Genomic DNA, 16,539 nt, shown 5'->3' with positions numbered 1-16,539 from the left:
AAAACAGAAATTAAGTGTCTAGGCTCCCTTCACAGAACACAAAAACCTGAGAGTAAGAATGAAAAAATCCTCTTGGCAGCTTCAGGTTGCTCCTTAATCACCCACTGGCTTTAAACAAAGTAGGCTCCAAAGTTCTGCTCCTTTGCAGAATATGCACATCTCCCTCTACTCTGTACCCAAAATATAAAATCTGATCAACACATTCGTCCTGCCATGCTAAAAAGCTACAGAGAAGTCAGCTTACAAAGCAAACCAACCCAAACCCAGTGGTACAGCTTAGGGGGGAAGAGTTCTTGAGCTCCAGGTCCTATTCCCACAAATGTTTCTGTGTTTAGCAGTCAAAACCACTCTTGGGACCAGGGCTACCCAAATCCCTATTGGCGAGGTTACAAATCAGACCCTTTTTCTCTTGTCTTTCTTCTGCACATCAACACCCTTTCAATACCACACCTTAGGGCACCATTCTCCGTGGCTGGCATCCGAATCCACTTTGGGGCTCAGACAGGGACTGACCTGTCCCATTCCTAAGTAAATATGTAATCTACTCACCTAAGACTTTGGCATAACCTAAAGTCTCAGAACTCCTCCCAAACCGACCATTTTTGTGAGCAATCCCGCCCTGCTCGGGCACAGCGGGGATTTCTGTCTGCATACAGAGCACCCGACCCCTTTCTGGGAAGGGGTCAGCAGTCCTGCAGTCTTGTCTTACTTTATTTGACCAGCAGATGGAAGCAGAAGAACAGGTTAATAGCAAAATCCCGCTGCTTCGGGGCCTCCTGGAGCTCGACCCACCCGTGGGATGGAGGCACGGAGGGACTGCACAGCCTTGACTTATGGCGAAGGGAGCTGAGGGAGGAAGGAACACGGACTTGTCCCCTTTCGCTCTGTCTGCTCCCGCCATGACCACACAACGGAGAGGGGCTGTGAGGAGCAAGGGGGCCTGCCGCGCCCTGAGGGGCCGGCAGGACGAGGAGCGCTTCCCTCCTGCAAAGGGAAGGGAAACGAGAAGGGGGGGCGGCGGGAAACCCCAACGCGTAAGGGGAGCCAGGGCCGCCGTCCCGGCGGGCCACCGAGCTCCGCCTCCCCCCGCCACGACCCGGTCGCCACGACACCGCCGTCTCCCCAGGCGCATGAGCGCCGTCCCGCCGCGCATGCGCAGAAATCGCCCCGCGGTTCCCATAGCAACGGGGGACGCGCGGCCGCCCGGTTCTTACCGCCTCCCTCGCCTGGTGCGCGGCTCTCAGCGTCCGGCAGGAGAGCTCCATCGGGGCAGGCAGCGGGCCGGGCGGGCAGCGGGCCCGACCACCGGCGGGTACAACCCGCGGGGAAGGCCGCGGCGAGCTCCCGGTACCGCCGCGGCGGCCAGCGGGCCCCGTGAGGGAGAGGCCCGCCCCACCTCCCTCACGCAGCCACTCGAGACGCCGGAGAGTGACAGATTGCCCGAAGGGCTGCCCAATCATGAGCGGAGGAGGGCGTGGCCGTTTAAAGGATGGGCCAATCACGGTGGGGAGGAGAGGCGGGGCGAACAGCAAGCACCCGGGGAGGGAGGCGGGGGAGTTTGGCGGGCTGTGAGGGCGGCGGAGGGTTGCTGGGCTGGTTCAGACCGGTCCAAACCAGCCCTGCCCGCCATAACCCGCCGTTAAACGTGTCCACCTCACCCAGGCAGGCGAGGTGCGCCGGAAAAGAAGCAGAGCCTGGTTGGCCCCTCTCATTGAGGATGGCGGTGGGGCTTAAAATGGAGGCCAGTGGCACGCTGGCGCTGAGGGAACGCAGGGCTGTGAGAACGGCCCTCTTCAGAGCACCTGAAAGCCGCTGTTAAACTCGGCTGGGTGGTTGCTGCAGCCTCCTGGGTTCGGGGTGTGAATTACTGTTGGGGTGATCTGTGCCTGCTGGAAACTGTGCTCAGTCCGGCTGGAGGAGAACATTAAAAAAAAAAACCCAACCCTGAAAATACGTGGAAGGGAGGTTAGAGCGTGCGAAAGGCTTGCTCGGTGGCAGCCACAACAGGGCATGAGGTGGGACAGAAAGGGTCGAAATGAGGCAGAGCAATTTTCTGGAAGCACCCTGCCCGTTGGTACGTGAGCGCTTCCCAGCCGGGCAGCTGCAGGTGCACGTTCTGTCCCGAAGTCCTGCCCATTGGAGGCCAACCGCTGTTCTCGGACAGGGTGACTACCAGGTTCTTCACATCCATGCCGTGTCACGCTTGCTTGGCCTCCTCAACCCCATGTTCTCAGACATCTACACCTTCCCGCAAATGCTGTCTCCACAGTATAACCGTCAATACCCCAAAAGGCTTTATCCTTTTGGTGCAACCCCGTTCCTGGTCAGGAATGTTTCTCCATCCCTTTTCTTAAACCTTCCTGAGGAGACTGACTATACGGACTCCGATATCCAAATCGAAGACCCTTTATTTATCAGAAAGCTGCGTTTTATACCCTTGCAAAGCTGTCCACGCGCTCCAACCCAAATGCTTATTGGTTGACATACATCGTTCATGCGCCTATTATAAACATTCAATTGGCTAGATTAGCTGTGCATGATTTCTCCTTCGTTTGCTCGAGGCGTTCTGCCAAAGTCCTCTTTTGCACTTAATAACGCCCTTATTTTTCTCTTGTTCAGAAACTCTCAAGGACCTCATGACCTTCGTTGATGTAGTATATTCCCACACCTTCCCAATCCAGTATATGACAACACAAGCTTTCTATTGCCTCGAGCTCCCTTTGCTAAGTATCTCCAGCTGCACATACCTCTTATAACCCTTCTCTCTCTCCTTCAGATGTGTCTTAATCTTAAGGATTCTCTAAGCAAAAACAGGGCTTCAGCGTATGTGAACTGCTCATTTAGTTGTGCTGCAAATGTAATGTACTACCATCTTGTTAAGCATACAACTTAATACATATCTTTTTTTATTAAATTCATCCCATAAAACATGGAGTTTTCAAAGTGGACCAGATTAATGTTCCTGCATCCATTTAGGTCCTCTCCTGCTAGCCTTTGTGTTTAATTTTGTGGTCTTGATGTGGCAGTAGAGTAAGCAATGGATTAATTTCCCATTATTGGGCGCTTCTTTTTTACGGCTGTGAAGGAGAATTTCCTATAATTGAAGTTAGGATCTAACCCATCCCAATTAGGTTTCCCAGATCATATCACTACTGTTGAGAGAATCGCCTGGGTTCTCGGCTTTGCTTGACTGGAGAGAGTTTCCTGATGGGTCTCTAAAAGGGGTAGTGGTAACTTAATGTGCGGTTTGCTACTGCTTTAATGGATGCAGAGAGAGAGTCTTCAATTCTTAGAACACAAACTTGAGGGTAATTTTCACCGTATGTTTGTCAGTGAATCTTTCAAACTGACCATGGAGACAAACACACACCCGCAGTCAGGGAGGCCATGTTCAGGGCTCTGAAATCCCCCGAAAGCTCAGGTGGTTAAAGCTGCGAGGGCGGACTTGTGTGGCCGAACAGCGCTGGCTGGCAGGATCGAGCAAGTCAAGAGCCTCCAAAGAAACCTTGCTAGGGAACTCATTATCTAGGCCTTACATTCACAGAATCACAGAATCACAGAAGGTTCGGGGTTGGCAGGGACCTCTGTGGGTCACCCAGCCCAACCCCCTGCCGAAGCAGGGTCACCCAGAGCAGGCTGCACAGCACCGCGTCCAGGCGGGGCTTGAATATCTCCAGAGAAGGAGACTCCACAACCTAATTCAATAGACATCATTTAATAAAAATAATAATGGTCAGGTAAAAAACTTTATAGCAAACATTTAAATATTTCCTTGCTGTCCTTATAACAAAAATACAGGTGTATAACTCTGGTATGTTAGGATAGGCAAGCAAAGCTAATTAACACAATTTCGTCATCAAAACTGATTAGAATATAAAAAGTAAAGCAGAATAAATTAGGTTCCTAAGTTGCATTTTTTTCTGCTAAACATTAATATGAGTGACATCACGGTAGTATATAGTTATATATAGTAGTGCATATATGTAGCTATATATAACTTTATATAACTTCACTGCATGTCTTGACATAACAGGCAGAAGGTTATATCCCATCTAAGTTCTGTTTTGTCAATTGGCTGCCCAGGAGTGTGGATGCAAAGCACCCATGTGAACTATTTCTTTCCAATAAATACAGTAATTATCCAACTCAGAATCTCCTGTCTTGTAATCAGAGCCCGTGCTTTTATCGACAGCAGAGCAATGAAGGGGGTCTGTGAGCCTCTGTGCTTTGACACTTCCAGACCTAACAGGAGAGAGGTGTGGGCACTGAGCACCACGTGGTTACATTTTTGCCATCCACTTTCTCTGATGTTACGTTAAAAGATAAATGGCTATGAACAGGAAAGATGATGGAGAAGCCTGAAGCTAGTTTCAGAAAGTTCTTTCCTTTAAACACAGCAAACACAAAAAAATCTCCCTTCAACCCAGTCATCTCCATCCTAGCGCTGCTTGTAATTGGTGTTCAGCTCTCTGTCAGCAGCTGGTTAAGCAGCACAGGAGGAGTTTGTCGAGGTGTAATGCTGAGGAGTGTAATTGCTGCAAAGCTGGGAGCAGCTGTGGGGTGGGGGTTTTTGTGTGGTTTTTTTTTTTCCCCAGCAGTCTCAGTGTGTTTGTGGGAGGCAGGCAGAGTTGATTTTGATGACTGGATGTCTCCGTTTCAGTAGGTAACACGGGTGTGGGAAGAGTCAGTGCTTGTGTGGACAGACTGTGCATAGTCCTAGAAAGAGTACTAAAGCAGGTTGAAGCCCAGATGTATTTTTCGTTTTCCTAGCAAGCCTAACTCAATTTAGGGGGTAGGATCCTTAGCATATATAGGCTCCCTTCTTACCCTTGTTAGAGCCTGTTGGGAGAACAAACTAATTGCTGCAGTGATGTCCTGTCAGATGGGAGCATGAAGTGGCTGCCTTGAAAAAGGGCAGGTTGGGTGCTCCTCTGATGGCTAGTGCTGGGCAGAGTTTTAAAGCTTGTATTGCAAAATCAGAAAGGGCTCATGGGGAGAGTGGGGGAAATGCTTTAGGAGCTGCAGCAGCAGGGGCTTGTGAGAGGAGAAAGAAGAGGGGAAGGAGGAAGCATCGGAAGGGGAGGTGCAAGAAGAAGCAGCAGAAGCTGGAAGAATGCCTGACACTTGAGGTAGGTCTCTTGAAAGTTTGTTGGAAAGAAAAATATTGGAAAGTGTGAACCTTTGGTAAGCTGCTAAGATGGCCTGGTGTCTGAGGAGTGTCGAGTCTGGAGCTGATGCGTGTGCGAGGAGTTTGGAAAAACCAGCAGGAATTGGAAGACCCGGAAGAAAAGGGGAGACTGGTTCTAGTTACTGGAAAAACCAGAAAGAGGGAAGATTTGAAAGAAACCTTGGTATGGAGATAAGATAATGGAGTGGGAGAGGATAGGCCCTATGTTTTTGTGGACCTAGGAAGAGGCTAGAGGAGGACCAGATGTATGGAGTAGGTGTTTTTTCAAGGGTACGGCCCAGTGATGAGTAGGAGAAAGGTTGTGAGGGAAGGCTGGGGGAAAACAACATATGGTGAAGAAAAGAACTCTAAGGAACTCTTCAAGCAAAAAATTAGGGTAAGCTAATACGGAAACTTATTGTCTTATGCATGTGAGGTATTAAAACACAAACTATAAACTGTTCGCCTTTATCCCAGCCGATGTAGTGGATGAGATGAACGGGAAGGTTGAAAGATGTGATTATAAAGTGAGACGTGAGTGTTCATGAGGAAAGAAAAATGCCCAGCTCTGGTGGGAGTTTGTTCCCAGCGTGCCAGAGAGAAGAAACGTGTGAGGGCGTGCTGGAAGCAGAGGAGAGCGGGCTTTGGTCTGGCCTGCGCTGTGTGCGCTTTAACGATCTGAGAGCCCATAACCTGCAGCTTGCCCCTTTGTTTTGGTGTTGAATTGCGGGGCAAAATAAATGTCTGGTGGACGTGGGAGCTGGACTCGCGCAGCTGCGTGGCAGGCAGCACGCTTTATTCGGCTGCGAATCCCTGGTTTTGACTAATGACTGGCGTTTGAAATTAATAAAGTCCTTATGTTTAAATCCTCAAGGAAGCGACTGTTGTAAGACCAAGCGCAGAATGCAGGGAAGGACTCGCTAGCCACCGTTATGGTTAAAAACTTTCGCAGAACTACGGGTTTATCTTGGACTAGTTGATCGTAAATAAATAGGAAAGCCTGCTTCAAAAGGCTAGTGCGAAATTACCACTAAAAAGGTGAATTATTGAGTTCCTCTGTGTCCAGATCTTGTAGCGATATGGAGTGATGGTAGCCAGTGTCTATGGCTGCGTCGGTACCCTCTGTAAAATCTCACCTAATTAGTCCCCCAAATCGTATGCCCTCCTGGCTCCGAATCCATCAACCGTGCAAGAACTGCTGAATTTTGGTTAATAGGGGCAAATACATTTTGCCTTTCAGACCTTCCCCCCCGCACTGTCTATCTTCAACTTCTTGTTTGAGCCTGTCTGGCTGCTCGCCTGTTTGTCAGCTCGGTCTTTGCCTTTCTTTTTTCTTGCAATAAATCGGTTGTTTGGTTTGACGGCCCAGTTGCCGGTGGAACTAGGTAATTGTGACTAGGTAATTATTGTGACTAGATAACGAGCTCTGGCTGGTTTGGAAAATCACATTCTCAGCTGCACCTCGGTGTTTATTTTTCTGTAAATGCCTCCCTTGCAGCAGGAAACCCATTATCTGGTTTTGAAGCTTGCTGCCAGTGACATTTTTCACTTCGTTTTTTATTAATAAAGCGTGTCACATCATTATAACACGAATTATGACAGCGTTTTTGAGGAGACGGACAGAACTAACCAAGCTGTCAAATCCCAGCACGAGTCTGACCTTTCTGTTTAATACCCTTCCATCGCGAGGCTGTTTTATTTGCTGTTATTCCTTTTTTATTTCGGTGAATACAGTCATTTCTGTCTAACCGCCGAGCGTCCCCTCAGCGACGTCTCGTTTTGGGGAGCGGGAGGGCGGCAGCCCCGGGGGTGCCGATCCCGGCTCGGGCCAGGCCTCTCCGGCTGCCTCCTCCCCGCGGCTCTGGGCCTGCCGGGGACCCCCGGGGGTCGCGGAGGGGCCCGGCCCGGTACCGGCCGGTTTTCCCTCACGGTTTCCCTCAGGGGCGGCCCCGGGAGGCGGCGCGGAGCGCGCTCCCCCCCCCCCCCCCCCGCCCGGAGCCGCCCTCCGCCGTCACGTGCCGGGGGCGCGCGCAGGGTGCACGATGGTGGCGGCGGCGGCGGGGCCCGGCGACGGCGGCGGCGGCGGGAGCAGCGGAGGGTAGAAAATGGCGGATTTCGAGGAGCTGCGGGTGAGGAGCGAGAGAGGGAGGGAGGGAGGGGGAGACGAGGGCCAAGATGTCGCCCGGCCCTTCCCGCGGCAGGGGGAGGGCCCCTCGCTCACCTCCGCCGGCCCTTTCCTCACGGGGAGCCCCCGCCGCACCCCTCGGCGCTTCCCGGGGGAGCGGGCAGCCGTCGGCCGCCTCTCGCCGAGGCGGCAGCCCCTGACGGCTGGCCGGCCGGAAAGCAGCGGGGCCCCGCGGCCCGCCGACGCCTTCCCCGGGGGAAGGGAGGAAGCGGGGCCGCCCCGGAGGGCGGTCGGGGGGCGGCGGGAGCCGGCGGCCCTCCCTGAGGAGAACCCTCCCTGGCGCTTCCCCGGGGAGCCCGCTTGCCGGCTCCGCCGTGAGGGTTGTGGCGGTGGTGGGGCTTCTCCCCCACCTCCCGACATCTTACGAGCCGTTTCGGTTTTTGCCTGCGGCCCGACCGGGCGAGGAGCCGGGCCCCGGCCCGCTGCCGGAGGCTCGCTTGGCGGGGCCCAGCGCCCTGACGGCGAACTGAAGGGAGAATGCCGAATGATTACCGGATTTTTGAAAACGCTAGCAATGATTGAATTTTTGGAAAATCCCTTAACCGCTTGCTGACCGGGAAAACCGTGCCTGTGAAGCGTGAAATCCAGTATTTCTTTTCAGACCTGTTTTGTCTTCAATTGAATGCCTTTCGTATAGCGCTCGTGGACTTTCTGTAACAGATTTTTTTCGGTGGGGGGTGACCTTTCATATTTTCAGGTGTGTACACAAAGAGCCGACTGCGTCGTTTCAGTTTTTCCTTGTGTTTCCTGAATAATCTGTGAGTTATCTTTGTTTGGAAGGAGACTTGTCCTTCTGCAGCATCCACACCTGCAGAAATGCTGCCGAGGGAATGCTACGTGCTCGCTGAACCCACCCAACCTAGACTTTCCTACAGAAGGAATAAAAGTCAGTTAAATAGGAACCACTGCGAGTTAGGCTTTAGTGTAGAGAAAGGTCTGATGGCTGAACTGACTGTAGTCTGACCAACAGTGGGAAATGTGCTGCAATCGCCAGAGAATTTCCTACACCAAGGATTCTTCCAGCGCTAATACTGTTTGGGTTGAGGTGCCTGTAGCGTACCTGAGGAGCTCGGTTTCAAAAAATCTCATGGAAAAAAATGAGTGTATTCCTTTGAGGCCAATAGTGCTCTATCTCAGTCTTAGGTTTAAAAAGTGTTGGCTTATTTAGTCATAAGTGAAGCGCTTTTTTTGACTTGTATTTGTTTACATGTTTTCTTGTTTAGTGTCGTTGGTCACTTTCCAAGGTCTCTCAAATGGTGTAGCTACATAGGTGGCTAAACCCCCAGTGTAAACTGTGTAGCAGAGAGAACTTTTCATAGTGTAGCTGCTCTTTTCCAGGCTTGAGTGAGAGCCGTAATCCGCCTTTTCCAAAGTACCCTCATTAGTTATCTAGATATGTGTGAGTGTTGATGGACTTCCTCTGCGAACTGGGTACTGAAATATTTTTGAAATTATCTATGTACCTGAGTTGCTTGCCAAAAGTGACACAGGAAGGACGGGAGGAAGAGGGAATGGGGTTTCAGGCCCACTACAGGACTGCCCTTTCATCACTCGAAAGAATAGGTATCAGTAGTTTAAAAAAAAAATACTGGTCTGAAGAAATATCTTTTGATGTTCCCATTCATCTTATTTGTTAACTGGAGTGCCGGTGAAATGAATCTGTTAGCCTGGAGCTTCTCTAAATGTTCAGCATCTGTCTGATAATAATTCATAGTCCGTTTTGGGAAATCTCTAGATATTTTTTGGAAGAGAGTATAGTAATTGCCTCATGTCTTCAAGGCCTTTACTGCCATTTTTGTTTTAGGAGTGATCTTAAACCGCTGCTTTATAGATTAACACATGGGACATTTTTATGGCAGTATTGTTTGCTGCTCTCTTGTTGATTGCAATTTCCTGTAGTATGTGATCTCTACCTGCCTTACAAAGGGCCGCTAGGGCAATTTGGAGGCTTGAATTTATGTTAGTAAATTGTTAAGGACTGACCAAAGGCAGAAGGTCAGAGTTCTCTCTTAAATCCTGTTTTCAAGGGAAACATGCAGGGACAGCATTTTTCTATTCTCGCGGTAAAGGATTGTTTTAGTACTTGTTAGTACCATCCCTGCCGTCCTCTGGATCTGCAGAGTAAAAATTCGGGGGAGCTATGACCAGAGGGTTGTAACGAAGAGGCTGTAGTGAAGGAAAACAAAGACTCCAAGGAACCTGCTGTTACATCACGCCTTTTGGAAATCTTCAGTTTTGTTAAAGGATTTGGAAGTAGATGTAACTGCAGATCCCTTCCAGAACTTCATAGAAACCCTCAATTAATTAGTAGTGTTTATTGAATTCTGTAGGCTACCAGTTTCTGGAATGTTAGGGAGGTGCTGAGAAGATGTGGTGAGCACAACTGTACCTGTTTTACATTTTGAGATACAGTTTCCAGACCTGCTGTTCACAGATGTGTTTTTAAACATGGCTCATACCTTTATCCGTAACCCTCACTCACGAGCAGCCGGATGGATGTCAGAGGGATTACACAGGCACAGGCGGGCGTGGAACAGAAGTCGGCAGTCTGATGTGGAGGCCAGAGATGGCATGTGAATGCATTTTTGAACAGAATTGGCCTAGGAGTGGGGAACTACAGCTCCTTCTGAGAGCCATCTGTGAGAAAACAATTCCAGTTCCCAACAAATTCTAAACTGACTGAGATTTGGCTTGAAGCTACGGTTTGCATCCCAGCAAAATACTGCAGATAAGTGAATCGGTTATGTATTATTACTTGGAGACAGAGAGAGGGAGAACATCTCTTAGGTCCCTTACGTTTCTGCTGGCATCCTGACTAGTTTGGAAACAAATAATACGGAGTGCATGCTATCCTTGAAACATTGCAGATCCCAATTTAGAAGATAACAGCTTCAATCTCATAGTTCGTATTTATTTGGGTTTTAACGTAATGTGTGAGTTTCATCTTTATGGGGGGGGGGAAATGAGCTCTTCTATGCCAAAACTAATTTGTGTGACACTAGCCATCAGTTCCATGGCCATTGTGGGAAAAACCTCGTTTTAGTGAGAAGAAATGGAAGTGTGCTCATATGTCCTATGTGGAAGGGGAGAGAACACAAAATTTAATGGAAAATCAGGCTTTATAAATGCTGAAAGTAAGTCCTACTTTTAATTTTTGCTCTTGCACACCCAGCACTGAAGTCAAGCAATTCAAATATGAAGAGCAGTATGGTTTGGAAACCATATTAAAATACAGAAATGTAAGTCTCATTCTTGTATGTATTGGATTGCTTGTTCGTACCAGAGTTGGTGTCTTTCCACTTCTCTTGCTTTATTTTTCCAGTCTGAATGGACAGTGTTTGCCTGTTCACCAGGTGAAGCAGTGCTTAGTGCTAAATTGTTAGCCAGGAAGAAAACCCTGAGAGCTGTCTTCACGTGTCCTCAAGGTCACTGCCAAACACTCTGTTGTACTCTGTTTTATTTTAGCTGTGTGAAGATTGTATTGTATGTGCCAACCCGTTTGGGGGTTTGATGTAGAAATCAAATTCTGTGTGTTGATCTGGGGTAAGGTTAACATTATGGACAGAACAGAGATTGAGAAGTTTCTGTTGGTGATGTAGTGATCTTTAGTTGCAGTTAACATTGAGTGTGTTAAGATAGCCTCTGAGAAAACATTGTTAGTGACCTATGATAATATATTGTTATTTTGTATCTGTACATAATTCCCCTGTTCTTCCTAGATGTATAGTCACTTTTTCAGACCAGTGAGGCTTGTTGTGGTGCCTTAAGTTTGTTATGTCTCGAATAACTGACAGTTAATGATTGTGCTGAGATACAGTGATGAGGGAAAAGAAGATAATGTAGTTTGTGGTACTTAAAAAATGATGCTGCAAATAAATGGATCAAGCTTTCTTTTGAACATCTTATGTGAGTGTCAGTATTTGATTTAGGATTTTCACTGTTACATTTAAGTGCATGCAACTTTGAAGACTGATGCCTAATTTAGGAGCCCAGCTAGAGTTAGTCTAAATAAAAATCCCCACATTACTGAGGACCTGATGGTCATGCTGCTTGCACCAGTTGTTCTGCAGAGCTGCTCTTACTGTGCCGTACTACTTATACAGATTTAACTACTGACAGCTTCATTCTTTCCCAGGACTTGTTTTTTTATCTATAGTCACACTGGTTTCCAGGGTACACTTATATTTGTATTTAGGGTCAGCATAGAGATCTTCAGCCATGCCAAGACACAAATTGCTCTTTCTTACCAATATGACACATGTCTAGCCTGCTGTAAATCAGCATGTATGCAAGTATATTGCGAAAGATGTCACAAATGTGCTTCTCTGCTGTGAGTGCCCAGAACAGGGCTTAAAAGTCAGGAGTGAGGATTTGTGGGGCTGGTCTTTGGTGCGTCCCCTCCCTACATAGCCTTCGGATGCTTTGGAAGGCATTTGGAAGCCAGTGGGGCTGAAGCAGGGCTCTTAGGGGGAGACTGGAACTTTTGAGTCGACTTGAATTGTTTCTGCAGATTCAAGTGTAGGGTTTGCTACCTGAGCCGTTGCGGTTGCCCTGGAAGCTACCAGTCGTTGGTGCTTATTGTAGACACGTCAAGCATTCAGCAGGCATTCTTGGTTACCTTTCATTCATATATCTAAGTACAATGACTGTTAAAATTGCTGTTAGCTTTGCCAGGGGGAGCGTGGAGGTTCATGTACCTCTTGTTTGAGAGACGTGTTTGATCCCTTACATTGCTCTGAAACATGCCTGCCCTTAATTTCAGCAGCATGTCAGCATTTCCTGGACATCTTACCATCCTCCTCCCTGTGAAATGAATGTCATTCCAGATACAGCATTAAGACGTAGGTGCAGAATGATATTTCTTGTTATGAATCATGGTTGCTATAGTTTAACAATAAGAAACAAAAAACCCTGTGAAACTTCTTATGACCTTCAAGGCTGAATTTCAGGGGAAAAAAATGTTTCTGGAATATGAAAGTATTTGTATTATCCAGTCTGATTTCCTTCCTGAAAGTTCTGTCAAACTACTCTTTGTATTCATGGAGAAGCATTAAAAATAAAATGGCTTTGGTCTTCTGTGTTAAAAAAAGCTTTTTATTGGGCTGCGCAGCTGTAAAGAACTTCCCTTAAGAGAAAATTGATGGCATTTACATGACACAACCTGAATGTCTAATCCTAATTCAGAGATGTGAAAAGCATGTTAATAGCTAAGCTGCAGCCTTCTGCAATATTGCTGGGAGCCCAAAAGAGAATAACTTGGTAGGGTTTGTTGGAAGTAGTATCTGTCTAGCACCATGATTACAAATACTCCTAAGCACATGTCATGTCTTCATAAAACTTGGTTGATTGTAACGAGTGTCCACTTTGATATGTGTGTAAATGGAGTAATAAGCTGAAGTGTGTAGATCAGACTAGCTGTGTTTTCATGCATGTGATTGTTGTTGCCTTAAAGGCAAGTAGAATCTCCTTTAGGGGGAGAATGTTGCAAAAGCCGTTGTTTAATTACTTCCAGTAAAGCTCACTTTTGCAAGGCTTCTTTCAAAAGCATATGTAAGATTTTTGTGTTGATGGACAAAACTGTGTGGTTCTTTTATATTCCCAAGCATTTTTAATGGAGGTGTAAATTTAAAATCTTGCTGACTATGGTATTGAAGCCAGCTTGTGTCTTCTAATAAAATTAAATCCATCTTGTAACAAAATGCTGCTCTGTGGAATTTCCACATAAAATGTTAGCTGTTTCAAGGCGTGACTGACTGCACGTTTCACCTTGATTAACTAGCAGGAATGCACAGAAGGCAGCAGGCGGGGTAATAGGCAGTGTTTTGCAATACATGCTGTTTCCTTAATCTCAGTGTAAAGGATTATTTTATTCATTTGCATTCTGATTATGGAATCCAGGCTCGTGCTTAGTGCCTGCATCTGAGATAAAGGAGCTGATGTTGCTGTCAAGCTTATGCAAGTATCTGTGGAAGCAGGCAGTGTGAAGTTCTCAGTAAATTCTTGAATATCAGTATTAACTTTTAATTCTTTTATGTGGCATGCTATAAAGCTGTTACAGTACTTCAAGTTATTTGTTGTGAACACTGAAATATTTTATTTTCTTCACCCTAAGGAAACAGAACAAGGGAAGGACAGGCAGAAACTAACCTCCTCCAGCAGCTTGCACACTGGATGGGGTTCTGTCTCCATCTCCTCTTATATCGTTTTGCTGTTGAGAGAAGTCACTGGGATGAAATTAAGGTCACATCTGCTATTGGTCGCTTCTTCAGATAGGGTGAGCCACTCAACACCTCATGTGACACTGCTTTCACTGGCAGTTGCATCCCTCGTGCATTGATAGATGGGATGTTGGGGGAATACCAGTTTGAAGACTGCTGGGTTAGCTTCCTGATAGCTACTTGATAGAAGCGTCACCATACCCATACTGTCTCTCTGGAAATGTTGAAATTCAATATCTGAAATGGGATGCTCTTGTCCCCTCAACAATGAGGAAAGGGTGTGCCTGATGAGAGTGCTATTTTAGATGCATTTTAGATGGTTATTTTGATATGCACCAATAATGTGGCCCTTGAAGAGGCAGGTCCTGGCTGTTTGCTTCTGCTGTCTTGTAATAGCACAGGTTTAGTTTTCACCTGGCTCAACTCCCTGATCTGTTTTACTGTAAAAACAATTTTCTCAGCATTAGGGGAACAAGCAGCTAGGGGCGCAGGGGGAGTTCAGATGTTTTTTGGTGGATGACTGTGGTTGTAGCATAGTTGTATTAAAACTTCAGTTGAGATCAGATCTGTTAGAATACATAGGTGTAAACTCTGTAACTGTATAATAAGGATTGGGGAACGTAAACCCAAAACATTGCATTCTGAGTTGTATCTCTTCTGAGATCAATGCCTAGAGCTTTAAATGTTGTATATTGGACTACAATTTAAAAGTCAAAAATGCACTTTTGAACTGTTCTTAAAAGTATCTTTTATGATCCTGGATGATACTTCATACCTTATGTTAGGGCCTTCATCTGCCAGTCCTTGGGTCTGGAGTTGGTATGGTACAGCAATACAGATTGAAGTCAGATGTTCTTTCATCTTTAAAACGTAACCTCCTTGTTAGCATGGAAGAGTCCCACAGAAACAGGAAAGAAGTGCTTAGAAGAATTATGAGCAATTCTATATCTCTAAAAAGAGAGCTTGATCACAAAAATGTGAGATGGTGGGTCTATGCCAAGTTACTCATTGGTGGTTATGGGGGGAGAAGATCGCTTCCTCTTGCATAGTGCACTTTTTTATTTCTTGTCTGTTTAAAATGAGAAACTTTCTTTTTATGAACTTCATAGTTCAGTCCTCAGTCTTCCACAACTAACTCGGATAACCAAGTGAATAGTATTATTTCCTGTAAGAGACCTTTGTGTCCTGTGATACTAGAAGCTGATACAAAAAGGACAGGAAGTTTTCAGTGATGTGCTGGAAGAATCGGTTGATTAAATGGTTTGTTAGTATGATATAATACAGCTTTTTAAAAAGTGTCCACCTTGTTGTGCATCCTTTCAAGAGTGAAACCTGATGTGCCTGTCTCTCTTCATGCATGCATTTAACATGCTGACCAAAATAAAGGATTTTTCAGAATAAACTATACAGAACTTAAATGCTTCCTTATTTTATTTCTTAAAGTATGTTGGAAGACAGGTGATGATACTGATTAATCTGATTTTTTTTGTTTGTTTGAAGTGAGACACATTTTGTATTAGAGCTCATGCTTCTGCCTGTGAATTGAAGCTAGCACTGTACAGATTGCATTAAGGTGTTGTTGTTGTTTGAGTGTGGAAACAATTAGAAGTCTTTGAAACCATTAACACGACCAAACACAACCTTCATTCTGGATGCTTTGTTTCCTCATTTTAAACTAACTCACTCTTGTGTTGGGTAAGGATACGTGTGGTACTTGAGGTGGCCAGTGTGAAACTAGATGGTGGAAGTTCAGATGCGTCTCCATGCTCCTCAAAACGGCCTGCTTGGGGTACTGTTGGTTCACCTGTGCTTCTTTCTCTTTTCTTTCTAGAATATGGTATCAAGTTTTCGTGTTTCTGAACTACAAGTGTTATTGGGGTTTGCTGGGCGTAATAAAAGCGGGCGGAAACATGACCTCCTGATGAGGGCACTGCACTTACTGAAGAGCGGCTGCAGCCCAGCAGTTCAGATAAAAATCCGAGAACTCTATCGGCGTCGGTACCCAAAGACGATTGAGGGACTTTCAGACTTATCGGCTATAAAACCCACAGTTTTCAATTTGGACAGTAGTTCTTCTCCTGTTGAGCCTGACCTGGCAGTTGCTGGCATTCACCCACTCCCTTCGACTTCGGTCACGCCTCAGTCTCCTTCGTCGCCTGTCAGTTCTGTGCTTCTCCAAGATACGAAGCCCCACTTTGAGATGCAGCAGCCGTCCCCACCGATTCCACCTGTTCATCCTGATGTTCAACTGAAAAGCCTGCCTTTTTACGATGTGCTTGATGTGCTCATAAAACCTACAAGTCTAGGTAAGTCTTTAAGGGCTCTGCAGGTTGCTTAGTTCATGAAATAGGTGTTGCTTCTGACAGTGCTGAGTCCGGACTTAAATGGCTTTTTGCAGCTGGGGAAAAGGGGGAAACTCCCCTCCCTCCTCATCCCTACTCCCCAAAAGTGTCAAGCCACGCTTCAGAAAATAGTGTTGTCTTTTGTGATATTATATGGTTGAGATCTTTGTCTTTTGAATATTAAATAATAGAGTAAATAGTTCAGTTGGAAGGTACTTACAATGATCATCTCACTAGCTGACCACTTCAGGGCTGATCAAAACTTAGAGTAATTAAGTAAATTAATTAAATCAAATTAAGTAAAGAATAATTAAGGGCATTGTCCAAATGCCTCTTGAACACTGATAGGCTTGGGGCATTGGCCAAGTCTCCAAGAAGCCTGTTCCAGCGTTTGAGCACCCTCTTGGTAAATAAATGCTTGCTAATATCTAGTGTGAACCTCCACTTTTGGCTGAAATATTTGGGCCTGAAGTCTTTGCCTGGTGCAAGTGAGGAACGCATCCGTCGGGGCCAGCAGGAAAAGGATTTCAGGGTCAGTAATTAAAAAGTTGCAACGACAGAAAGAGAGCAAGTTCTCTTGTCTGTTAGTTTAGGCTTAACTCACTGCAACAGTTCTGCAGGTTCTGG

General features: G+C 46.5%; 2 protein-coding genes across 12 annotated transcripts in view; one reads left to right on the top strand and one right to left on the bottom strand.

The window, feature by feature from the left end:
- Positions 1 to 1,377, bottom strand: part of KATNAL2 (katanin catalytic subunit A1 like 2) — a 35,421-nt gene extending 34,044 nt beyond the window's left edge. For both annotated transcript variants that reach the window (XM_075447053.1, XM_075447054.1), the window contains exon 1: positions 1,215 to 1,377. In XM_075447053.1, the coding sequence (XP_075303168.1) occupies positions 1,215 to 1,265 (51 nt within the window). In that variant the 5' untranslated portion in view covers positions 1,266 to 1,377. The remainder of the gene's footprint in view (positions 1 to 1,214) is intronic.
- Positions 1,378 to 7,187: 5,810 nt separating this feature from the next.
- PIAS2 (protein inhibitor of activated STAT 2) overlaps positions 7,188 to 16,539 on the top strand; it is a 32,493-nt gene continuing 23,141 nt past the window's right edge. For all 10 annotated transcript variants that reach the window (XR_012761985.1, XR_012761986.1, XR_012761984.1 and 7 more), the window contains exons 1-2: positions 7,188 to 7,296; positions 15,402 to 15,876. Coding sequence is in view for 7 of the 10 variants with exons in the window: in XM_075411813.1 (XP_075267928.1) it covers positions 7,273 to 7,296; positions 15,402 to 15,876 (499 nt within the window). In the remaining 3 variants the exon portion in view is untranslated. The remainder of the gene's footprint in view (positions 7,297 to 15,401; positions 15,877 to 16,539) is intronic.

This window comes from Opisthocomus hoazin, chromosome Z (genome assembly GCF_030867145.1).
Source record: "Opisthocomus hoazin isolate bOpiHoa1 chromosome Z, bOpiHoa1.hap1, whole genome shotgun sequence".
In the NCBI taxonomy this organism is placed as follows: Eukaryota; Metazoa; Chordata; class Aves; order Opisthocomiformes; family Opisthocomidae; genus Opisthocomus; species Opisthocomus hoazin.
This window is presented reverse-complemented; position numbering and strand designations above follow the sequence as displayed.